At 41.4% G+C, this 26,185-nt stretch overlaps 1 protein-coding gene across 2 annotated transcripts; it reads left to right on the top strand.

Moving 5' to 3' along the window:
- Positions 1-1,533: 1,533 nt before the first annotated feature.
- Positions 1,534-26,185, top strand: kcng4a (potassium voltage-gated channel, subfamily G, member 4a). 2 transcript variants are annotated; one of them, XM_084932760.1, is made up of 4 exons: positions 1,534-2,114; positions 4,034-4,636; positions 4,741-5,382; positions 24,590-26,185. In XM_084932760.1, the coding sequence occupies exons 2-4, from the start codon at positions 4,529-4,531 to the stop codon at positions 25,463-25,465; spliced, it is 1,626 nt and encodes a 541-aa protein (XP_084788886.1). In that variant the 5' UTR covers positions 1,534-2,114; positions 4,034-4,528; the 3' UTR covers positions 25,466-26,185. The 2 variants fall into 2 exon arrangements, with proteins under 2 accessions (XP_084788886.1, XP_084788885.1); XM_084932759.1 differs by having other exon boundaries at positions 1,534-2,109.

Genomic DNA, 26,185 nt, shown 5'->3' on the forward strand with positions numbered 1-26,185 from the left:
TATTTATTTTTGAAATAGCCCAGTGACTCATTGCTTCTCTCCTGCACGCACCTCATGCCGTTGCTGATCAGACCCCTGGATGCTGGCTGCAGCGATCTCATCTCAACCCTGCTTGCCTGTGAGGGATTAAAGTCTTAATCCGCCAGACTGAAGCTTGCTATTAGTACCAGCAGGGCTGTGGTATTCATTGTGTTTTCTCATGCATGTGTGCATGTCTGTGTTAGCACTGCGGCGTTTGTGAGACGGATGGTGGACAGCTGCAGGTGTGTGCGTGTGAGAGATTAAAACAATAACAGTGACCTGAGGGAAGAATGAGTTGATACAAGGGGGTAGTGCAGCAGATAAACATGTTAGCTGGTTTAATGTTAGAGGCTTGGGTGTTCCCTGTCTACCACCTGTGCTAAAATTGAGACTGAAAACACTCCATGTGTCCATGTGGGTGTGCGAGTGATTCTCTCTCTCTCTGTCTTCATGTGTGTGATAAAGCAAAAGAAAGTGACACACAGCATTAAAAGGTTGTATTGCATTACAGTCACAGTGCGGTGCCTAATCTGTTCAGCTGTGCAGGAATAAAAACAACCAAAACAGAAAACACAGAACTATTAGCCCAGCATGTGTGATCAGTGTCATGTTGCATACACTAACCAGCCCTCCTGTGCTGTAGGTTAATGAGTAGTGATGGAGGGATTAAATAAGCTGAATGTCTCTCTCACACACACACAGAGCACCACCTGCCTACCTCGTCAGTTTCCATCTCTTGCCTCACTAATGTGTTGTCTGCTCTGTTAGATGGCATAAAGGACTGGCCAAAGTGTTCGCTTGTTTTAGCAGTTCCCTCAGGCACACACAACCTAATGAGCTGCTTCTCAAGGACAAAGTTTGAGGCTGGAGATGCAAACAAGCCTGATGATATTTTATTCTCTGAACTCTCACCTTGTCTGAATTATACTGCATGTGTTTTGTTGGAACAGTTACACTTTTCAAAGGCAGTTTTAAACTCTCACATCTATTTATGTACTTGTGACGCAGTCCAAAGTTTGTCCAGCTGTTCAGTGTTACTAAGATTTATTACTGTCCTTTCCACCGGCGAGTTTTTCTCTTTTTTGTGTGGCTTTAAATAGTAATTCAAACATCTGGTTCAACCTACAATGACTCTTCTTTTTTACATAACTCATATCTTCCAGTAGTAAACAGCAGTAAACTATAGGAAGCAATAAGACCGTCAGTTATTGAATTAAAAGATTAGTTCAAGTAAAATATTTATAAAAAATCAATTTCACCCTGACAGCACCTTTCTTCTTCGACCGTCCAATTTGCAGCGCAAACAGGCTCACCTCATCAGAACAGCACAGAGATGTTTGTGTTTTTTGATAAATCAGGTAACGTGAAATATTCTGTCTTGCTGTGTTTTCTTTACAGCCACTAGTTTGGTCTTATTTACACATAAAACACAAGCTGACTGCAAAATTTGAGTCTGAATTGGAGCTTGAGTTCAGATGTGTTGGTGAAGGTAATTCCGGGGCGAACCGCGCCCCCTGTTGCGCGTGAAGCGGTCAGGGTAGGAAACATGGAGGATAGCATCTCCTCAGTGTCCTTGAATTACACACTGTGTAAAAGGTAGCGGACAACAAAAGCCACCCGATGCCCGCATTTCTGCTGAAATGCCCCCTTTGTGTATTCTGGAACTTGCACAAAGTCGCCTTTTCCCGGTCACTTGTGTACCTGCTGTCACCTTTACGCACACTTGAACTTGGGTAAGCTATCCACGGTCTCCTCTGTTGCGCACCACAGCGCCGACTCCCTCCTCCCGTGCTCTTCCTCCTCCTCCTCCTCCTCCTGCAGCACCGCTCCGCGAGCTGTAACGGGACACTTTCAGTGCTCCAAACCTTTACTCGCTTCCCATCAACGGTATGTTCAGACTGTCTGCGCGCCTTCCATCGGAGTGGATGACGCCGGAAAGGCGTCCCTGTTATTGTGACATGTGGTGGCTGGTGATGACCGCTGACTCCCTGACGTGGCGCTGAATGGTCGGAGGAATTGAGAGGCGACATTGAGGAATTTTACTCAAAATCGATCCGGCCGTCTGAAATGAGCGCGGAGCTGAGGACGGTAAGGTGTGCTCATAAGTTGTATCGACGTCTGCAGGGGTTTTGTTTGTAGTTTTTACATTTGTCTGAAGTTGTAATGAAATACAAGTCTGTTTTTATCTCGCCAACACTGTAACACAGAGGAGGACAAATGATCACACTTTGTGTTTGAGAGTTTTATTTGGAACTAAGTGTATCCAAAATATGAAGTTGTTTTGAATGAATTGTAAGATTATGGTCTTTAAAATGTCCTTTAAACCACATTTGACTTTCGGGGTCATATTATTATTATTATTATTATTATTATTATTATTATTATTATTATTATTATTTTCTTTTCTGCAAAAATCCTCCAAACGAGAGTTGGTTATATGATCGTAATTACGCGACAGATTTAACCGAGTTTAATTAGAGATCTATTCGACATAAGGGCGTAAAAATGTTTCCCAGTGTGTGCTTTTGCAAGTTGGGGAGAGAGAGAGACAGAGAGAGATTTTCCTAACATAAAGCATCCCTGCCTCTCCAGCAGCTCCTGACAAACGCAGTCACTGTTGACTGACTATGAATATAACATAAGCTCCCTGAATGAATGCTGCATGCAGCACAGCCACTTAATAGAAAACTCCCAGAGTCAAGAATCTAAAAAACAAAACAGAATTGTACGTATTCTCATTTTAATACAACTTTAACTTTTAGTCGGTTTCACAAGTTAATTGGAGGATTCCTAAATGTCACAATGTTCAATAAAACTCCGCTCATTGAATTCTAAAGAAAATGCACAACAATAAGAATTTCATTTTAACTGACTGACCATCTAACCTATTGGATTTGTGTCTATTGTTGCACCAAAATTAGCTGATAGTAACAGTGTAAACGCTTCCTTCAATTAACTTTACAGTAGGAAAAAAGAGGGAACTTCCATTAGGACTACAGATCAATTAATTACAGTTTATCATTCTCTCCTCTTCCTGTGTGGTGGAAATGAAATACCAGCACCTTGACAGAACTGATTTATTGGTTCCTCAATAACAGGATCTTATCCTCCTGCATCTGAAGTACCGAAGCACTTGGGTACGATCCAGTTCGCCCAAGTGTCATTCACACATTCAATAAGCCTGTATGTACTTTACATGAATACTAAGCAGAACAATGACAATACTGCAGTGTTAGTGTTGGTGGTCCTGGGTAGAAAACTGTGAAATTTAAATTAGGATTATCTAAACTGTTGGGACATTTGAAGAAATGTCACTGTAGCATTTTATTCACACCAAAAGCTGCCAAGAGAAAAGTGGAGGACAGCCAAATATAAGGCAGCTGTATTGTTAGTAACAGGATACAAAAACAAACTACAGAGGATTATCTGAGTGTTTGTTGAATTCGATTAAATGTCAAATAACACAATAAGAGGGCTCACATTGAAATCAGAGTATTAACTATAACTCTTTAAAGCTCTGACACAACTCACCATTCTGGGCAACGTTAACAGCTAACAGTGCCAGTAAGTTTCAGGGAAGTTGTTTTGCCAACGACAAACATTTTGGACCTTGCGCTGTGCAACAGACACTGAAGCACACGGCCAATAACGTACTCTGAGTGTGAATCATACCGTGAACCTGAATGTTCTTTTCTTCTGTTAGTCTTTCATTTTTCTATCACTACTTTTAACAGATCATTTTTCTCTCAATGTGAACATGAGCGAAAAATTCCTCGCCTATGCATTCAGCAACAGGCCATTTATAGCAGTACAGCAAATGTGACTGTCTTCTTTCTCATTGAAAAGAAGTGAAAGAGGAGGGAGGAGCTTCTAGCACTGCAGTCTCCTTTAGGTTTCTCCGTCTTGGGTCTGTTCTCAGTCTTTCCTATTCTTGCTCTGTGTTGTCGTATATGCCTTAATCTCAGTCCATCCTTGCTTCATTCTAACCGTTCTCTCTCTGTCTCTCTTTCAGTTGCCTGCATGATGTCACCACGGGTTTAGACCCTCCCTAATCCTGTTGTGGTGACACAGAGGATCTTCCTCAGTTCCCCAAACACCCCAGCACTGCAAATTTGGCTCCGTACCTCATGCAGCTCATTCTCTGCAGCTATCAGCCAGTGATCAGTCCTCTTATTCAGGCTTGCCTTTGCTAGACTGGCTTCAGAACAGGATTACCCAGTGATTTGATGTTGAAGTCTGGTACACAGACTCAGTCTGCTGCGGACCTCTTACCTCATGACGCTCTGTTGGTTGGGGACCAAAAAAAGAAAAACAGCACTGCACCTTTTCTTTCTTCTGTTTTCCTACGGTAGCAGGGAAACTTTTTCAGATCTGTAAATCAGAAAAACTGATGTTTATTGAGACTGAAAAGTTTCAGAGGGCACTGTCTGCAGACTCTCTCTGTCTTTGCTATCTGGTCTGAGCTGTCCACTCTCCAATCGAAGCACAGTGCTCTGTGAATGCTGCCATGCCCATCATCAGCAATGCCAACCATGACTTCAGCAATCTGTCCGTCAGTGATGACAGCAGTCTCGACCACATATTCACTGAGATCCCAGAGACTGAGACTATCAAGGTATGAACACGATTGCTGGTAAATTTAACGGTTAGGGAAGATTTATATTAAATAAGTTCTCAAATTGTATAACAATGATCACCGTTTCATTCTTCGTGCTATAGGGTGTGTACTACCAAAGAGCTCAGTTCATCCGTCGGCCAGAGGACCTCTTGTCCATCGACCATGCTTCCTTGGCAGTGATCAATGTCGGGGGAAACCGCTACACCTTCCCCTGGAGCACACTGGAGCAATTTCCCCTCACACGACTTGGCCGCCTCTGTGGCTGCAGGTCACCTGAGGACATCGCCAGCATCTGTGACGACTACGATGAAGCCCGCAAGGAGTTCTTCTTCGACCGCTCACCATCCGCCTTTAGGGTTATCCTCAACTTCTTGGCTGCAGGGAAACTCCGACTGCTACGAGAGATGTGCATCCTCTCCCTGCACGATGAGCTGACCTACTGGGGCGTGGAGATGGCGTACATGGAGCGCTGCTGCAAGAGGAAGATGTACACACGCATCGAGGAAGTGCACGAGAAAGAGAGGCATCGGCAGGAGCGCAGGCAGAAAAACGCCATGCAGCGGGTGACAGTGGAGGAAACACAATACAGAAAAGTGATGAACTGGCTAAGAGATATGGTAGAAAACCCACAGTCAGGCTTACCTGGGAAGATCTTTGCCTGCCTGTCGGTGATCATGGTTGCCGTGACTGTTGTCAGTTTATGTATCAGCACGATGCCAGACCTCAGAGAGGAAGAGGACAGGGTGAGTGGCCAACAGTGCTGATTGTGACAATTTTGATTTAGGTTCAGTCAGTCTTTGGGTTTTAGTCATGATTTAGGCATCTAAATTCTTTTAGTTTTAGTGTAGTTTTAGTCAACTAAATATGGTAAGATTACAGTACACCAGATCTAAAGTTGAATCAGCTGACAAAAATGGAAAGTGTAAAGGTTTGTTGTGTTTTTCCTTGACATTGAATGTGAAATGTGCCCATATTTCCACTCTTCCTCCCATGCATTGATATTTTATCACGTTGTCGTGAGACAAGGAGCATGGGCGCTAGTTCCTGTCTCCTGCAGAACTTAATTAGTTCTGATTGGATCTCGTCTCTCCAGAATATTTTCATCTCATTTTTATTCACTCACAAAAGGGTCAGTACATTTCAGCCTAATTAGTGTCTTTGTTATTTTTGGTCGTTGAGGAAAATGACTGGCCAGTGAAATCAACACTGGTGACCAAGCGTGTGTTGGCCTGCTGTAAGCGTAGCTATTAGCAGCAGAAGATTCAGAATCCAAGTCAGATTAGTACAAAATAGCCATAAATGACAATTTTGTAGAGAGAGTCCTAAAGCAGCTCTGTCTGTCAGCGATTTATCATGTGAGTGATCGTGACTGCTTAGAAGGAAGGCTCATCAAGACATAATCACTACCACTTCCTTTATTTCCTGGAAACTAACATTAAATGTGTTTAATGGAGATATTTGGTTAATAAACATTTTGCCATTGCTGCAGCTCAGGTGTGGAGATTAGTGGTGATGATAGATTCCATTATAAAGTCCAGATGATCCCCAAACCCAGGCTATACGCTGGCCCTTTGCAAGTCGGGGTCTGTGCACACATAATTGCATGTTTATGAATAATTGCTTTTAACTGTTTTTATATAACTCCACTCTGGATTGAAGGACAACAAAAAACAAGAGTGAGAACATCTTAGACAAATGCTGATGTTGCAAAAGTGAAAATTCTAAACTATAAAACTCGCTGTCATCTTATCCTCTTCAATATTCTGGGGGGACGCTGCAGTGTCTGTATGTGATCTGTCTACCCGTAGCAGCACAGAATAATTAAACCGGAGCTGCTCACTGAGGCCTGTCCAGTATCTGAATAATGAAATGAGCGTACTGTATGTGACAACGTAGACGGACTCACACACGCGTGCATCAACAGACACGCTGTAAAAAACACATATATGCACTACCACTGCACACAGAATAGCGATGAAGCCATCCACTGAAACTGATACAGCGCTCTCTGAATTATGCACACATTTACTCTTTTGTCTCATGTTGGCTCATGACTAACGTCTGACAGCAGCATGTCCCCCATTCAGGACTTGATCATTTTTCATACGCCGGGTGTCCTTGAAGTAGACCTGTCATGCTCGTTCCCAGCTCCACATTCACAACTGGGCAGCTGTGGCTTAGGTGGTAGGGCAGGTTGCCTACCAATTAGAAGGACAGTGCATCGATCTCTGGCTCTTCCAGCCCACATCCAAAGTATCCTTGGGCAAGTTGGTGAAATCAGAGTTGCCCCCTGTGTTAGAAAGTTCTTAGGCAAAGTTCTGCATGGATGTATGTGCGACTGGGTGAATGAGACTTGTAATAGAAAGCTCCACTATGGCACTACATGAGTACCAGTCCAATTACAGTTCAAAATAATCCCTGCATATCAGGTTCAGCCCAAAGTCCTGGTGTACAATAAAGCAACTTTAACCGAGTATCAGGATCAAGACAGTACATATGTACGTATGTATGTAAGTTGACACACCTGTTCAACGGAAACTCCTCAAGAAGTGTACAGTAGCATCCCTGTATTGATTTTGATACGAGCAGTGACAGGCAGCCAAAAGATCGAGTGCAGGGAGGGGGTGGTGTTACTGGAGAATGCCGACAGCAGAATACTTGATGAGTTGTAAAGGCTGAAGAGAGGATTTTGAGAGCCCTGCCAAGAGGAGTCCAGTAGTTAGTGAGAGTCATAGGAACACAGATGGACAAGAGCTTTGGCTCAGGAGTGGATCGAGTCTCCTGGTCTGCTGCTATGCATTTGATATGGACCTTTTAGAGCATGTGATAGATCAAACCTATTACTATTGTCCTAAGTGGAAATATGCAGTGGTGTCAGTTGCTGCTGGAGCTTTATTTTCTATGCAGTGATGACAGTGAAAGGTTCAGCAGAAAAGAATGAGAAATGCAGCAGGATTTAAAAGCAAGCAGAGATTGAATAGCATAATATTTCTGATGTGTAGTATTACAGTAGCATTTTTATGTAAATGGTAAATGAAGTTTTCCTGCTTGTTATTCACCTCAGGTAAGCACAGCTGCACTGACGGAGAAATTGAAAGGCTGCACGCAGCCTTCCCTCGTACACACGCACTTGCAATTACCACGCCGTATTGATTCCTGGTGTAACAGTGCTTCCAGCCAGTGCAAAGTTTTGTGAAACTCTTTCCTGGAGTTAGTGTAACTAGGAGTGTTTGTCTCGATGGCCTGAGGCAGCAGTGTGGGTTATAAGGTCCTCTGAGATTTGTATGATTGTGTCTGACATCTCACACCTTTGGGAGGATGTTGTGGGGCGTAAGGACATTTAGGTGTATGCGTTCACTCAGGCATGTGTTTGCATGTCTGCGCTCATTCCTAGAAAGAGGATGGCAGTTCCATCTACAAGTAAACAAATCCATCTGCCGCTTTCATGTTTTTCCCTCTGCATGCTCCAGAGGTTCAGACTATTCAGCTGCATTGAACTCCATCTGCAGTGTCCAGCTAGCAAGCAGCGGCAGGGTTCCTGTCATCTTTAATTCACGTAGTCCTGCTGTTTGTCTCTCTGTTCTGTTATGTGCCGGAGTGGGCTGAAATTCCCTCGTCCACTCATAATTCATCCACCTTCTCTGCCTGTTTCTGTTTGGGTAAGGCATGTGAAGGAGAGATAGCGTAAAGTAAAGATGGATTGTGGACTAGGTGGCTGAATAGAGTGAAGGAGAAAAGGAGAGACAGAGAAAGAATGTGCTTTAGGGAGATAAGAGAGGAAGTTTCTGGTAGAAAAACCCCGGCAAGAAACATTACTTAATTTTTCTCCTCTGATTGCTCCCCTTTGTCCGTGTAATGTGTTTCTCTCTGTCCTCAGCTGATCTCGTCTATCAAGCAGTATACCACTAGGAGCTAACAGCTCAGCTCCAGTCCCACTGATAACCACTCTTTCATCCTTCTGTCTCCTGCTGTGGGTGTGCATGTATCTCTGCTCTGTATTATGTAAAAACTTTCAATGTGATTCTGAAATCAATGTCATTTCTGCAGGATGTTTATAATTGTGACACTTTGACAGAAAGCACAAAAACGCAAGTGGATGCAAGAAACCTTCATATAATTCAACAATGCATCTTTGATCATGTCGAAAAACACCGAACAAGAGTTGAGCTTCATGCCTCGTATACAAATGATGCCAACAGCATCTTTTGGACTAAAGATGATAAATTGATCTTTTATCAAAGAATATATTGTAGGCAGTGTTGGGAAGGTTACTTTTAAAATGTATTCCACTACAGATTACAGATTACATGCCCCAAAATGTATTTTGTAATGTATTCCGTTACGTTACTCAATGAGAGTAACGTATTCTGAATACTTTGGATTACTTAATATATTATCATGCTGTTTACAGCTACATGAATGTGATTTATTACTATTACTGAAGGTCTGCGGCTCCAAACCGTAGTAAAGGGACCTCTGGCTAATACGTCGAGTTCGTGTCGGGCTCGTAGCCGAAAACTAGCTTTACTTTGTTGTCTGGGTCAAGTTTTAGACAGAGAGAGGCGTTGAAAGGCTGCTTCAACGGAACTTATTGTTTCGGAGGAAAACAGGAACACGGTGTACAGTTGAGTCTTAATAGCTTACTTACAACTGGGCTCGTCAGGCTCTCTTCTTGGCTGCAGTGGTTATTATTATATTTACATGCTTCCAGCTCCCGTTTCTGCTCGGTGACAGCTCGTACTTTTCCTTTTTCTCCCTCCCTCGCTCACAGACACATAACGGGTATGGCAGTCCATTCTCCCTGCAGCACGGACTACACTGCCCATCAGGCTACATTCTTTAGGGCTATGCCTGTAGCATTCTGCCTATTAGCTTAGCACAACAACAACAAAAAGGCGCTCGCTCACCAGGAAACACACAAAGAGAGCGTTACCCTGTAACCATGGCAACCGTAACGCTGCCGCCTGGAACAACAGAACGTAGCTGTCAAACAAAACCCAAACAGTCCTGACCTGCGATAATATGAAACAGGAAAATACCGCCGTGTAATCCATTTATTTCAACAAAGTAACTATATTCTGAATACCACCTTTTTAAACGGTAACTGTAACGGAATACAGTTACTCATATTTTGTATTTTAAATACGTAACGGCGGTACATGTATTCCGTTACTCCCCAACACTTATTGTAGGTACATAAAGGCAAGGTGTGATTTGAAGCACTGCTCCCAGTGCAGCTGGTAATTTTTGATTGCTCTGTGGAGGTCTTCCTTTCGACCTTGTGAGCTTGCTCCTGTGTGTTCGCAACGTCACCGTGGACCTTAAACTTGCACAGAGAGACAGAGAAACAACCTGAACTGTGATGACTGCTCTTGTGGCCACTCCTCAAACCCTAATTACCAGATCTGAGTCCTTATGACTTTCTCCTCTCCCAAAGGGTCAGTGCTGTAACACATCAGAGGAGATCCAAGCCTGTCATAAATGCACAAGTGCTTGTACCCGAACATGGAGCGATCTAAAAATAGCATTTGCACCATGAGAGTTGCACAGTTATGGTAAATGGCCTGTATTTGTATAGCGCTTTACTAGTTCCTAAGGACCCCAAAGCGCTTTACACATCCAGTCATCCACACACTGGTGATGGCAGCTACATTGTAGCCACAGCCACCCTGGGGCGCACTGACAGAGGCGAGGCTGCCGGACACTGGCGCCACCGGGCCCTCTGACCACCACCAGTAGGCAACGGGCGAAGTGTCTTGCCCAAGGACACAACGACCAAGACTGTCCAAGCCGGGGCTCGAACCGACTACAAGGCGAACTCCCAACTCTTGAGCCACGATCACCCTTCCCCAAGGAGACTCTTTGAAGGGCAGATCATCCAAATTTAAATGAAATATCTTTTTGTCAGTTTCAGAATTTTATAATTTTGCATATTTTGCCAAGGAGTAACGAGAAATGTTATAACATTAATACCAAACTAGGTCTTTCTCTGTTATATAACTTGTGCACAATACACAATTAACACGTTTTTTTTAAAGTCTTTAACAAAGAAAATCAAAAGGGTTCATATGAAGATGATCATTCAAAGATTTAAAAAAATTACTATCAATATATGATTAGTGATTAGTCAGCCACCTAATATCTATATTAGTAAGTGGTCCTGGATTATAATACATTTTCTTTGCCCCATTTCTTTTCTTGGCCCATTAAAGTCTAAAGATACTTGTGTGTGAAATACCTTATAGTAAGTTGAAATGAAAGTGATTTGTTTAATACATCAAAGGCTCTTGTACCTACCTAATAGTACCCAAGATCCGTACTATTTCAGGGATGTTATTAGAGTAAGCATGTAATAGTGTTCCTGAGATCACTTATAGTAACATAACTGTGGTTCCTGGGATATTAAAAGTAGAATGAGAGGCTGAGTTTTCAGGCCCCTCTTCTGTGGAACCAGCTCTCAGTTTGGCTTGGAGAGACAGACCCCAAACTTTTACTATTAAAACTTAAAACTTTTTGAGAAAGGTTACAGTTAGGGCTGAAGCAGGTGACTCTGAACCCTCCCTTAGTTATTCCGCTATAGGCCTAAGTTGCTGGGGGATTCCCAAGATTCACTGAGCATTTCTTCTGCACTTACCTACTTTTGATCTCTTCATGTTTATTTATTTGTATTTTTGCATTTAATCATTTGTTACTGTTAATCTCTGGCTCACCTGGTTCTGCTGGAGGATTCTTCCTGTTAAAAGGGAGTTTTTCTTCCCCACTGTCACCAGGTGTTTGCTCATAGGGGACATCTGATTGTTGGGTTTTCTCTGTATTGTTGTAGAGTCTTTACCTAACATTGTAAAGCACCTAGAGGTCACTGTTGTAATGGTTTAGTGCAATATAAATGCAATGAGTTGAAGTGAACTGTCAGTGACTCTTTAAAGTGAGACTGGGCTACCAAACTGCTAATGGCTCTCCAAATGAACTTACTGTACGCACAGATGGATACCAGTGTTTATTTACAAAAAGTATTTCAAACTATAGTATAGATTTAGTTAAATAAAGTTCATGGGATGTTTGATGCAGTGCTCTTGCTCAAACGTTGAAAGAACTAAAAAGTTGTAGCATCATCTCACTAACTAGCTATTCACAAAAGATCTGTCGCTGCTGTCGAGAGGCTGAAAGGACAAAATAATCATTTCCTCTGATTATCACTCTGAGTTAATCCTGTTTGAGATTATAATCAAGTGTAGATTGAGAAAAAACTCGATTCACGTTATTTTTTAGGTGATATTTTTGGTGTTATTTATTCTAATAAATAACAAAGTAACAAAACTCATCTGTACCTTATGGCTTGCAGCTACATGATGCTGTGATGTTGCCTTTACTTCTTGCTTGTGTCTTTACTTTTACTGTTTTGGATTAACCTTCACGTTCTGGTTGTGGCCCCCTAATGTAATCCCTCTGGAGTGGAACCACTTTCTTCCATCAGTGTCACATATTGAGCTAAAAGACACGACGATCTCAGTGGATCGCTTGTTATTTTTGACGCTTGCTTATTCATGAAAACGTTTTTAGACACCAGTAATCTTCTTGAGTCAAATCTATGGTAGCAACACTCAGAAAGAGCAGCAGGTCTCAGTATATATCGATAACCTTCTTGAAATTACGTGTTATTGCTCAAATGTCACAAATGAAACAAAGACGCACTTTATTTGTGCTTTCAAAGTAAAACCTGTCTGTATTCATTTTCATCCGTCTATCACAGAAATACGTTCCTGTCATTAAGTGTTGCTTGGAATTAAGTCTGTTTGATGGAGTATTTTCAGACAGCCTCGACAGATCTGCTCTCCTTTGCCTAATTCAGATGCATTCTGGCCTGGGGAGTCATTTTATGTTCTTAATGCCATAAATTGGAGTGGGATTTGCTGTTCAACAGTTACGTCCCAGGACATCAATCACAAATATCTTGACACTGAGGGACAGACTACGTGGCTTAAGCGCCACACTGAGGGTTCTGATTCATCCACGTCTTCTCAAACAGAGACTGGTCTATAGTCTCACTGAGTTACAGAGCCTGCTTGGGCTGTTGATTGCGGACGAGAAGGATTTCTTATTTTATTAGGAGATAAAAAACTGACATAATGAGTCTTGTGATGTCTGAAGGAAGATAAAGTATCACTTTATGTATTTGAGAGAAGAAGGTAATAGAGGAGTAAGAGACGAGTGGTAAATATTAAAACATCTGCATTCCAATTTCTGTTTTCTCAAAGGAGCTGTTCAGTATTTAGAGGCTGTCTCAGACAAAGTGGTAAATAAGAAAGAGGAGACACACATGTGTGCACACACATTCTCGGCACAGCAAACCTAACTCATTTCATATTATTTTGCTAGCATTTTTAGCCCCCCCACCCCTCCCCGCCCTCTGGTGAGCGTCATACGAAGCACACGTCCTTGACACTGACTGTGCATTTGCAGCATAGTCAAAAATCTATTTTTAGACATCAATTCTTAATAGCGTAGCATGTTGCATTTGATATGCTGAACTCTAATGTCATTAAGATAAAGTTAGTTTATGTAATGGTGTGTAATCATTCTTGGAGTCCATCAAATGACCTTCTATTCATGTCATCTTCAACAGAGCCTCAGTGATGGAATAATAACCTAAAAGCAATTACTGTCAGTAATCCTTCCACATCTAAATTATGGGCAGCACTGAAGATCATTCATTAATAATACGATCACATAGCTGCCTTTAAGAATGGCATCTCATGTTTGACAGGTGATGGGTCAACCCAGTATCACAGCAAAACGTGTAATAGACACGCGAGTCCACCGTGTCCTTTTCACGCTTTGCCTCTCCAAATCTGAAATGGACACGCTTGCAGAAATTGCATTACCAGCAGGGGGAGATGATATATTTAAAGTTAGTGTTTTAATTCCAGGATCCTTAATTGTTAGAATCGAGTAAGCTAGGTGGCTAATATGTATAATGTCTGTTTAATGCTTTCCCGTGATTATTTTCATGTTGGCTTGATACTGCAGATTACTGAAACTTACTGCAACTTCTGCATCTGTGAAATGGACACAGTGGACCGGTGTGTTGTGATATGAATGGGTACGTATTGTAGCACTGACCTGCTATGGAACCGGTAGCATCTCATGTAATCTATGCGACAGGTTTACATATAATATAGTAAATAAAACAATAGAAATAAGAAACGATTGGCCAGGAAAGAGTATAACATTTACTGGTTGTCAGAGATCCAAGCGTCTGAAACCAAAAACACGCTTTTGCCTGAGTCTGGATCCTTATCTGGCATTTTATGTCCAGCTTCACTGAAAACCAGTATTGGCTGTGATTACATCTCAGAAGAATTACTGGTTATTTGCGTGTCTCCTGCTTCTGTGCTAAATTCCATTATGTGAATCAACAAAGACATTTTTTGTCTGTGAGGGGGGAGTTGTGATTTGGAGACCAACATTTTTGACTATCTGGACTCGGAAGCATGAATGAATTCCCCCTGCAGCTCAGAGCAGCAGTGACAGCGATCTGATAAGTTTTGTGTGAGCATAATGTAACTAAAGGCTCCCCCTGCATGTAATTTAGCTTAAGATGATTTACTTGCACACCTGAGATGTGAAACATAATGTAATAGATGCACAGAATTAACACCAAGGCTAGTGTGCATGTGTGTGCACACGTGTGTGTGTACTCTCTCTGTCATTGGCCAAATTCAGAAGACAAAGCACTATCATCAGTCATAAGCTTGTTTGTGTGTTTAACAACAGAGGCACAAAATTAAGCATGCATGCTTTGTGTGTGATGATTTCCCCCCCCCTTCATTAAATTCACACAAAGAGAGCATAAATAGGTGCTGGTGTGTAAAGTTGGTTGCCTCAGCAGGATGTGAGTCTGGCAGTTACTCAGGGTTACTATACTTAAGTAACTAAGTAAGACTTTAGAGAAGCAGGTGGCTGCAGATTAGAGGGAATGAAATAGAGGCCGGAGAAGTAGGGAAAAAGAGAAACTTGACATTGGTGCCGATGAGCATAAGTCGGCGGTTTGTGTATGCAGCTGTTACTAACACGCACTGTCATTTTAAAATGGCAGACATTAGATCTTTTCTAAACTTGCAGACCTTCAGACCACAAGAAGGTCTGCAGTTACAGTACATGCTAATAATCAGATTCCACTGCAGCTGGAATAATTGTAGCAACACTTTGAGTTAGCATGCATATGCATTTCCTTGTTTGGTTCCCCGGGCATGTATGTACTCTGAACGTATCAGTTCCAAGCAGATTCCACGCCTGTTACGGCCTATCTGCTTATGAGCTGCATTCCCTCCGTCGGATGTGCCGCATGGCTGCCAAGTGGGATTATTGAGAGACCAGCAAAGTATGAGGTGTTTATCCTGTCCATGCCAGAGTGGGATCGCACAGCATAGATAAGTACAGCAAAGCACGGGAGCCATTCCCCAACCTTTGTCCCCTGTAACACATTTTAAATTCAAATTCTGCTTTTTAATTCAAAGTGTCTCACCCGATGTTGCCAGTTTATGAATTTTAAAATCACTTGATGCTTTTGTGATGACCTTTAAAAAGAAATGAAAGACATGCAACAAAGATGCACCACACACACTTCCATAAATGTCAAGTAGCCTTCACATTTGTGCTGTGCTCAAAAGGTGAATGAGAACAAATATAGAACATACTGGACATGAACTTCCTCCTATAAAAGAACATTTTGACATCTACAATATTTATAAACCCACAAAATGCACAAATTAAAATGCATTTAAGAGTTGCATCATATGAACTGGGACACATACTGTATATAAACTGTATACATACTTATAGCAACAGGTAAAGGTACACAGTCCCTGAGTGTGATCTGGTAATACAAATATAAGAGCAAGCTGCATTAAAAAATAGGCTGACTATTCAAAGATTAAATTGGTAATTAGAGAAAGAGTATTTTTCCCCGTTTCATATGTTCCAAATATCTAATATCTGCCATGAGCCCATCTCCATCTTTGCTTTCTATTTTAAATTTTTGTTGGGTGCATTTTCTTCTGAATTTGCCTCCTTTTGTCTAAATGCAGCAAAAGCTGATTAATGAAAATGCAAAATATTTGCTTGTGTTTTGTCTGTTTAAAAGAATTTGTCAGCTTTTCTTCAGCTGCAGTGTGTTGAGCTTTCAAACTATTGAGCTAGAAAATTAGTCTGAAAATATTTAGTAATTTTCACAGATGATTTCAATATAAAAAGCTAAAAATCTGTTTATTAGCAGAGTCTCAAATATGACTTTAAATCTTGTGAATAGAAGCTTATTTTCCCAAATACAAAAACGCAATAATGACCTTAGATGCTTCAAATTTCTTTCCCCTGAGGGATTTTGCTTCATTTGAGTTTCCAATAATTCAGTTTTAAAGTGATTTGGCAACTTGGTATCACCTTCTTTACAACAGTCTTTTGAATAGAGACCGGTGGGTTGTAAATAACAGGAGGACATAGCACAGCCTACAACTGTAAGCAAAAGGAAGTTGGTCTTAAACGTGCAGCACAGTGTTTGTGCTTTATGGCCAAATATCTCCACTTAGTTCCCGTCTGTGTAAAGAACATCTCTGTGGTTTGATCAGATGGAACCTCTGCTATAGTTCTATATATTGTCTTTAGAGAGAAAAGGCCTTCTGCTGACAACCCTTCCAAACAAGCAGTACTTGTTCCTTCTTTTTCTAATTGCACTGTCACGAATGTTAACCTTTAGCATGCTAACTGGGCCTGTAGAGTCTGAGATGTGGCTCTTGGGTTTTTATTATTTTTTTGCAGTTTCTCTGAGCGTTACACACTCTGACCTTGAATGACATTTTGTTAAGACACATTTATTGCCAACATGTAGTTTTCATAAAGGTGTTTACACGCACTGATGATTAATTAACCAAGGGCATTTGATCAGCAGCACCTGGCTGCTACTTCCCCTTAGCTTCCACAGGACTGCACAGAGCAGTTTGAATTCTTTCTTTTTCCCCATAACTGTAGGTAAAGGTTCTTTTTGCTTGACCTTATCTAGAACATGATTTTTGGTGAGTGCTTTGATAGGATTTACCAGACCTACAGATATGCTGATCATATTTGCGCATGTTAATGAAGCCACAATACTGTGAAACTGCACGTGTGCATAACTCATATCAGCAGGTAGAGTGTTTGCCCCATAATCGGAAGGTCGGGGGTTCAAATCCATCGAACGACTACCCTGAGGTAACCCTCAGCAAGGTACCGTCCCTACACACTGCTCCCCTGATGCTGGATCGGTGGCTGCCCACTGCTTCACTGAGTGAATGCGTTAAATGCAGAGAGAAATTTCCCCACAGGGGATTAATAAGGTATACAGGAAAATAAAAAACTACCCACATGTCTGCGATGCCAAGATGGCTGCCAAATGGTAAGACTTAATTCCACGAACGAAAGCTCAGCATAATTAACAGATGTACTGCAAACAACCTTGTAACTGAGAAAACAGCTCTACTTATGCATGTAGAAAGTAATTTGTGATGTGGGACAGCTGTGGAGGCAGGAAGCACATTGGCACAGTTATGCGGTTGTGTAACAGGAGCCCACACAGATGACACCTGGTGGACAGGTGTGGAATAACACCGGTGAGGGAAAACTCCGCAGAAAAACCAGCCGGCCCAAAAAATCAATTAAAAGTAGACAGAGTAGGATGTGGTAGAAAACCAGTTGTGACAGTGACACACAAACAAGCAGCAGCTGCTTAATTTCCTGAGGTTACATACATGACATTTGCCAACTCCCTTTTCACAAGACAGCTCAGTCCTGTCGTAACAGCAGTCACTCTTTGTGTCACGCTGCATTCCCACACACACTCAGAGTGAGCCGGTGCACACTGCAGTCAATAGTTTGCTTTTTTCTTTTCAGCTCCACGTTCTGAGGAAACATTTTTATAATTTTCTTACATATAAAAAATAAAACGCTTGCACAAAATGTTTTTGTGATCATAAAAGTTGATGTTCGTCTACTGAAGGCGTGTGTGTGTCTGTGTGCACCTGATGTGCCTATAGTTTGATGGGACACTAAACAATTTAAAATACTGGATGAGGAACTGACATCACATTAAATTGCTTTTATAGCAGTTTGTACTGAAACTGGAGGCTACAGACAGACTTTACTAGAAGTGTGTGTCTGTTTGTGTGCATGCAGGCATGAAAGAGAGAGTCTAACAAGCAAAAACCTTTGTTAAAATTTGTCATCTCTGCATTTGTGGATGTTTGTGTGTCCATGTGCTGCACGGACAGACAGACAGAGAGAGAATAGAGATGCAGAGTTGCAAATGGTCCCCATGGTTCAGATGTCACTTCTTCTTTTCCTCATCAACTTTGCTTGTAATCCCTTTCTCCTCTCTCCCTCTGCACCACTTAGCCACCCACTTTCCTTTCATCTATTCTTCTTTTTTCTCTCCCGTATCTCTCCGAGCCACCTTCTCACTTTCATTTTTCTCTATTGGGGTTTTCGTGCATGAACAATCTCTTGGTCTTTATCAGTGATGGATAACTCTGAAGGCTTTACAGCTACTTCATATGAAGATAAAACCGTGCAACTCTATGCTGACACAAATGTCCGTGGTAAGGTGCTCAGTGTAAGGAGTCGTACTCTATAGAGAATAGCTCGCTGTTTGAGGCTCTTATTTATTACAATATATCTCAAGGATTCTTGCAATTTAATGGGTGCATATAGTCCACACGGCATATTCTACCCAGTGTGCATGCGTGCGTGTCCATATGACTAGTGAACACATTGCTCGATGTTGGCAGTTCCAGGTTAAGGACAGCTGTGCGTCTTTTGTGGTTGTCCTCGCTGTCCATCCACACACTCCTTTATTCAGCTTTTCTTTAGAGCGTTCAAAGTGAGGGCAAGGTCAGTAAAGCAGCGTAGAGGAAAAGTGTTTAGTTGTGCAAAGTTTGTTCAAGGTCTGCTGCACAGTAAAGCTGACTGATGGGCAGAATCTTTGCTTTTGCTCCCATTTCCAACTGTACCTCTTGATATGCAGGACTGCAGAATCATCGTGGGAGAAGGAGCCCCAAGAGATGTAGAAGAAAGAGGAATGAAGAGTTATATGGACATACTGTGAAGGAGTCAGAGAATGAACCACAGTTTATAATCATGCAGTGGTTAGAAAAGCAAACATTCCTGAGTTGCTGTAGCAGCATGACAGTTGCGTAGGGAAGAGTTGTCCTAATTATCTTTTGAAGACAGTGAAAATGTGCAGCTTTATTTGATCCACACGTGAAAAAAAACATTCATAATTCAGAGATATAGAAGCTTTCTCTTGTCCAACAACAGAGACACACATTTACACTTCAAACCCACGGTACACGGAGCGACCCCACAGCCAGTAGCTGTCTGACTGCACAGTGACGGATTGCTAGCAAAGGGTAGATGCTAAGCTGCCAACATTAATATAAAGCTCAACTGATGCTGACACAACAGTAACAGTATGATGGCGATGAACCAGTGCAGGGGTCAGAACGAGAAAAACACCATCATGAGCTGATTGAATGTTTCTGACCATCTGCTTAACCATGAACACAAACACCGTGTAGCACATTGCAAGTAGTCATAATTACGCAGTTAAAGCCAGATGTTTATTTAGAGAGACGACAGAAAAACAGTCATGCAGAAAAGCAGCTATGCTGAAGGCTGAAGGGTCAGCAGACATTAGCTTGGATCACTTTGTATAGGTTCAATCAATTTTCCTGTTGACTCCTGGGGGAGCATAGGTCCGCAACAACACCACGCCAACGGACTCTGTTCTGGGCTGCTCTCTTTAGCTTGTATAGGTTGTAATGCTGTAATTGTTTTATGCTTATATATATTAATATTGTAGCATCTGGCTTCTCCTTTTTATTGCCATATTCAAAACAAGGACAATTGTCAAGGTCACACAGACATTTTCAGCTGAAACCTTTTTCTCCACACTGCGTTCACATTGTAATACCAAAATAATGTATTACATATATCTCAAGTTGCCTAAGATGCATACTTTACATTTTCAAAATAGCGTCATCATACATAAGTATTAACTAAAATGTTTAATAAACTGTAAGGTGTGAATGTGATCACATATAATGAGCTCTGGCTGAGTGCAGGGCTGCTTTTAGGGCACTTCAGCCAAAATATAATGATCAATATTGTCATGCATGTGTTTATTTTGTAAAACCCACATCTAGTGCAAAATAGCAACTCAGTTCAGATCAGCTCGACCTTTGGGTAGAATTTTTTTGCGTCATACATATTGTTCATTTTGTCATTAAGTTTTTTTTATTCATTTACTTCGAGTTGATTTATGTCCCACATATCTGTGGGATTCTGTAGAAATCTCAGTAATACCATTTATATCTCCGAAATATAAGGAAAGCTGCAATAATAATGCTACTACTACTACTAATGATGATGATGATGATGATGATAATAATACTAATACTAATACTACTACTACTACTACTAATAATAATAATGTATTTTCCTCTTTGCTCATTTTAAATGTCCTTGCCATGAGAATGCCTCAGTGTTCGTTGCCCCCACTGCAGTCTTTGTCTTAATTTGACATTGGGATGTGTTAATACAGATGATAAAACGAGACCCCCTATGAGACAGCTGTGGGGTGAATGGTGTCTGTGCTGAAATGTGCTGTTGCTGGCATTAGTTCCACAGAGTCATTCGGAGGAGATAAGGTCAGGGAGATAGTTAGTATTGTGGGAGGTTATTGTGTGCACAATTGTGTCTGTAGTTGAAAGGCAGAGAAACAGAAGTAGAAGGCTTGGAGCTCTAACAAATGGTCTATTCTGCAGAGAGCGAGAGCACAAAGCTGCAATAGGCCTAATGTCAGAGAAAGAAAGAGCCGCGAGGAGAGGATGGTGCTTGTGTCAGACAGAACATCTACACTGTGACAGAAAGTGCCTTAAAGATTCATACAGGAGAGACCACAGAGTTAGACATCAGACAGAAAAAACACGATGAATGTCCTGAAACTGAGAAATTTAAAGGTTTATATTCGGTTAATATTTAGGTAATGATTTGCTGCACTGTTACAAAAAACATCTTAAATAAACAGTAATAGTCCGGCAGCTGGGGCGCCAAAATACTACCGTAAAATAACAGAAAATAACTTCCTCATAAAAATACGGTTATTTCCAGTAATGACAATACAGTTTGTTGCGCTAATTTCACATGGGATTCTGCCTTTTCCAAGTGCTTTTAGACATTAAATTAGGAACATTTTAACATGATCAAACAATGAAATTACCTATAAACAAGGTCAATGAATGTGGCAATATGAATCATAATACGTAAATGTACAGAAATATACAGTTAACAGTTGGTTTAAATAATAATGGATTGCATGCCCTGGGACAGAGGCGAGGCTGCCATATCGCACCATCGGCCCCTCTGGCCATCACCAGTAGGTGAAGAGTCTTGACCACGGACACAATACCGAGAGGCTCCGAGCCGGGGCTCGAACCGGCAACCTTCTGATCACAAGGCGAACTGCCAACTCTTGAGCTACGATCGCCCTAAATAGCAATGATAATAATACTTATGTGATGTAACACAAGCTTATAGGCATCATGTTATATACTTTTCCATAGCATTACATTTGAATTCAACAGTTCAATCTTTCAAATAACGGACAGATATTTGTGAAATCATGATACATTTGTGAATGTATTTTAATCTAAATATGCATATGTACAGACAGATACATTTAATAACCATGAAAATGATGTTTTATTACATTACAGTGATTTAACGTTAATTTACATTTGAAATGTGAAATCAGTCTATTTACGTAACTTTGACGATATTCTAGAAGAACAGAACAAAACTGTAAAATGCAGTAAAATACTTTTATATTAGGATGTTTTCCTGCAGTGCTGCCATACCCGCGACCTTGTGGTTGTTAGTTCACATTCATTGGCCGATGCCTAGCGTCATGTTATTATGTGTCCCAACATCCAATGGCATGTCACATTGTTTTCATGGCCACACCCTCACCCCAGGTGCAGAGGCCTATTTCTGTTCAGGAATGTTGGGAATACTTTGAGATTTATATTAATTGCAATTCCTACCTCTACATTTATTTTTTAAAATATATAATTAGCACAGCGTGGCCGTGCAATGTTTTATATGTTTTCTTTAGTTTTTATTCCTATTAATTATATTTTCACTTGTTACCTCTGAATTATTGAATCAGACCTAGATGACATGAAATTTTCAGCAAAATTATAATTCAAATACTTCTTTGATTATTGATTATTCTCATTAATTTTCGATCATTTTATATATTTTTCCATAGTATTACATTTGGATTTAACAGATCATTCTCTCACATAACAGACAAATATTTGTGAAATGATGATACATTTCTGAATGTATTTTTACAATCTAAATATGCATATGTACAAAAATATATATTTAAAAAACAAGTAAATTGTGTTACTATATTTACAGTGATGTTATGTTATCTTACCTACTTTTAACTGTGTGGGCTGCAGCTTTATTGAATACATTTTAACATGAGATGTTAAATATGTCATAAATTCTCGGAAACGTTATGATGCAATGACCAGCTTAAGAGCGATGTCGCTGTCGACTCAAAGGCCAAAATAAAACAAAGAGTTTTTGTGACTTTGCTGAGAAACCAAAAGAAAGCTGTAAGCGATCATGTTGCCTGCTGGATGTGGAAACTAGGATGTCTTGGCTAACATATTAACTACACTGATGTTAATGATACACTAAATGTGTTTCTGCCCTGCGCCTCCTTCTAGGAACCATTAAAGGTTCATGTTTATCACGATTGTCGGGACTAAAGTTTATTCATCTGTTTTTGAATCATGTTCAGCAACTTTTACATCATTTCTTTCCTAGAAATCCTCACATTTAGAAAGCCGTGTGGTGCAATTAGCAAAATTCAAAAGCTAAACTGAAACAGTGACTGAAATCTTTAATTACTAGTCTAAAAATGGAAAACAAAAGACTGATCGATTTTAATCGATGTCTTCAGTTACCAGAGAGCTTTTTTTACTTCTTATAGTCACATAGAGACTTTAAGCCACCTGGGAGACATGAAGCCTCATACATATTGTTTTAGGCTTACAGTTTCATCACAGTGGGGGTCAGTTCCTACCATAAGATAGCAAAGAGGTCAGGCTTAATTTTATTTCCATGCAGCAAGTGAAAGATGTGGAATCTTGGGTTTGAATATTTTACTGGGTGTAAACACCATAAAACTCAGCGAAGCCTTGAAAGAAGCTGATGCTGCATTATGCTACAGTATGCAAGTCGTACTGGATGTAAATCTAAAGCAACATGAAGTTACTTGCATGAGTATTTGTCCATTAAAAATAATGATCAAAAGAACTACATCTGCCATGAAAGGCCTTATATATAAAACATTAACACAATACAATCAAATAAAATTAAGATCCTTTTCAAAAGCATTTAAACAGTTAATATTAAGACCTGTTCAAATGTAGATTGTAGAGCATAAAACCTACAAAGTGTCTCACCAAGACAAATTTGTCCTGAACTTTAAAGAACTAAGATTCATGCCAGAGAGCTGAGAGTCTGTCCTCCTTTATAGACTGGATAAACGCTGCTATTATCACTGCTAGCATCACTGCATGATGCAACATGCACAAAGCAACATCTTTGAAAGTCACAATATCTTAGCACACATATTCCTGCACCAGCATTACAAAATATGCAGAGCCACTCTGCAGGAATGAAGCAAAAAGGCAAAACATCACAGTGGGATTAAAAAGAGTGAAAAAGGCAGAGAGGACACAAGTGATAATGCAACACGAAGTAAACAGATGTATGTGTGTATGACGGATACAACGCATAGAGAAACTTCACTTAGTGGAACGCTGAATGAATGAATGAATGCAGGCTTTAATGCTGAAGGAGAGCAGTGTGAGGGGCGAGCACAGAATGAAGAATGAGAGAGGAGGGAGTCCGAAGAGGGCGATACAGGAGGAAAGAAGAATAAATGATGAGAAGGTGGAGATGGAGGCAGAGGGATGAAGGAGAGGCTTGCAGGAGGAGAAAAAAGTTGTTAGATAGAAGGGAAATGAATGAGACGCAGTGCAGATAAAAGCAGAGAGTGAGCAATGAGAAAAGTGGGGAGAAATGGGGGGGGGTTGATGAAAGGAGTGTCACAGACATAAACAGTGTCTGTCTTAATAATGCAGTCTCACATTCAGCCTGTGTACACTGTGTAAAAACCAAATAACTCATAACATTATGAAAAACTCTGATGATTCCCCATCATCGGGGCGCAAAGTCTCCTCTTCACAGAGGGGATACTTTACCATGTTTCTCACTTACTACAGTCAGAAACCGACAACAAAGTGTTGCCTGAAGAAACTGCGCTTCTAAGAGAAACATTGTAGCAAATACTCAGAACAACATATATTCAAAGTCACATGACAAAGAGCTGTCCTGGCTGCAAGGAATATATCTGTGTGATGGCACAAGTGTGTGAAAACGAGGGTCAGTTAGCAGCAGTGTCATGTACACACACACACCCCACTCCCACTATTCTTTTAGAGGAGTTTTTTTATTATTGCATTACTCTTCGTTGACACTGTCGTTGGAGGGCACACAAGTTTGATTGCGTTTTGTCGCCACTCCCAAGGAGGATTAATCCTTGAGGTCTTCCCAAATGCAATAATTGATCGATCACGTCACTTTATAACCCACCAGTGCAGCTGCAGTAGCTTTAGCATACTGACCGAATGTAACTTATGATTAATTAATGAATACCAAAGACGATTATCTGACCTCTGAATCTTCTCCCTGTGCTTTTCTCACCATCTGTCTTACTCCCTGTCAATTCCCGCTTCTCTTATCCTCGATTTCTCTGCCTTGCCTTCTCTTCCACCTCAGGGCGAGTGTTCATCTAAGTGCTACAACATGTTCATCATAGAGACGGTGTGTGTGGCCTGGTTCTCCCTGGAGTTCATCTTGCGGTTCATTCAAGCTCGGAGCAAGCTGGACTTTCTCCGCGGGCCGCTCAACATCATCGACGCTATGGCCATCCTGCCCTACTACGTTTCCTTGGTGGTGACAGAGAAAGACCCAGAGCTGGAACACGAGAGGCCGGGAGGAGGTAAGGGCTACCTGGACAAGCTAGGCCTGGTTTTGAGGATCCTGCGAGCACTGAGAATTCTCTACGTGATGAGGCTGGCTCGCCACTCTCTCGGCCTGCAGACACTGGGGCTGACGGTGCGACGCAGCACCCGGGAGTTTGGCCTTCTGTTGCTTTTTCTCTGCGTCGCTGTCACCCTCTTCTCCCCGCTGGTGCACTTGGCTGAGAGCGAGCTCACAGGTACCCATGACTTCACCAGCATTCCCGCCTCCTACTGGTGGGCCATTATCTCCATGACGACAGTGGGATATGGCGATATGGTGCCCAGATCCATTCCGGGACAGGTGGTAGCACTGAGCAGCATCCTCAGTGGCATTCTCATCATGGCCTTCCCTGCTACTTCCATCTTCCACATGTTCTCTCGCTCCTACCAAGAGCTCAAGATGGAGCATGATCGATTGTTCAAAGAGGAGTGCGTGGCTGCCGCTGCAGCTGCTGCTGCCAGTGCGGAGCCACAGGAGGCGGGAGGTGAAGGAGGCGGTGAGAACTCGGCTCCACCTAAAATGCATCTAGACAAGGATAACGTGCACTCGCTGGAATCTCTGGCTCTGTTAGGGAAAGGTGGCGAAGCTGCTGGAAATAATAATCACAGCCTTCCGGCAGCAGCTTTCTGAGCTGCATTTGCACAGACTGACCTCTAAGATGTGACTGTGCAGTATACGATGAAAGTACTGTTTCCAAAAGGCCTCACTATCTACACAGCTCTGAGGGCATGTGCATTGTTTGGATAAAAAGAGATTAAGCAAACATTACGCATTTCTTTTGCTCTTCAAGGATTTCATAAGGAGTAAAAGTGTCCGCGCTGAGAGACACACAACCCTTTAAATCGGATGATTTTGTCCGACCAGAAAGCCTCTGCAGCAATATTAGTAAACGGCTGCGTCCATAAACATGCAATATTCAATCCAAAGTTGCTTTTCCTCCCACTGTGAAAATACTGACTGCAACTTTTAGTTTCATTCTCATTACTTTTTAATCTGTTGCCTACAGTATGACCTCAGTGTGTTTCGTACTGTATACTAGCTTGAAGCCATGCTCTAGCAAATTGATTGTCTCATATATGATACGATTCATCTCTCTTGTGTATATTTCTATGCTTGGACTGAAGTGGTTTCTCCATTCTCAAATATAAACTCCAGGTAAACGATTAAGAAATTGCATAATTATTCCAAATGTTTCTAAATCAGTGACAAAAGGAACAGACATGGAGGAAAAAAAGGTGTTTTTATTTGAATGAAGACGAGCGTGAGTGAGAGAGAGTGAGCACTAAAACCATGAAATGTACTTTGCAACGCTCCAAATAAAAGCTCTCCTAGTAATCTGAGAGAAATCCG

This window comes from Perissodus microlepis, chromosome 7, assembly GCF_051167445.1.
Source record: "Perissodus microlepis isolate ML-2025 ecotype Zambia chromosome 7, ASM5116744v1, whole genome shotgun sequence".
In the NCBI taxonomy this organism is placed as follows: domain Eukaryota; kingdom Metazoa; phylum Chordata; class Actinopteri; order Cichliformes; family Cichlidae; genus Perissodus; species Perissodus microlepis.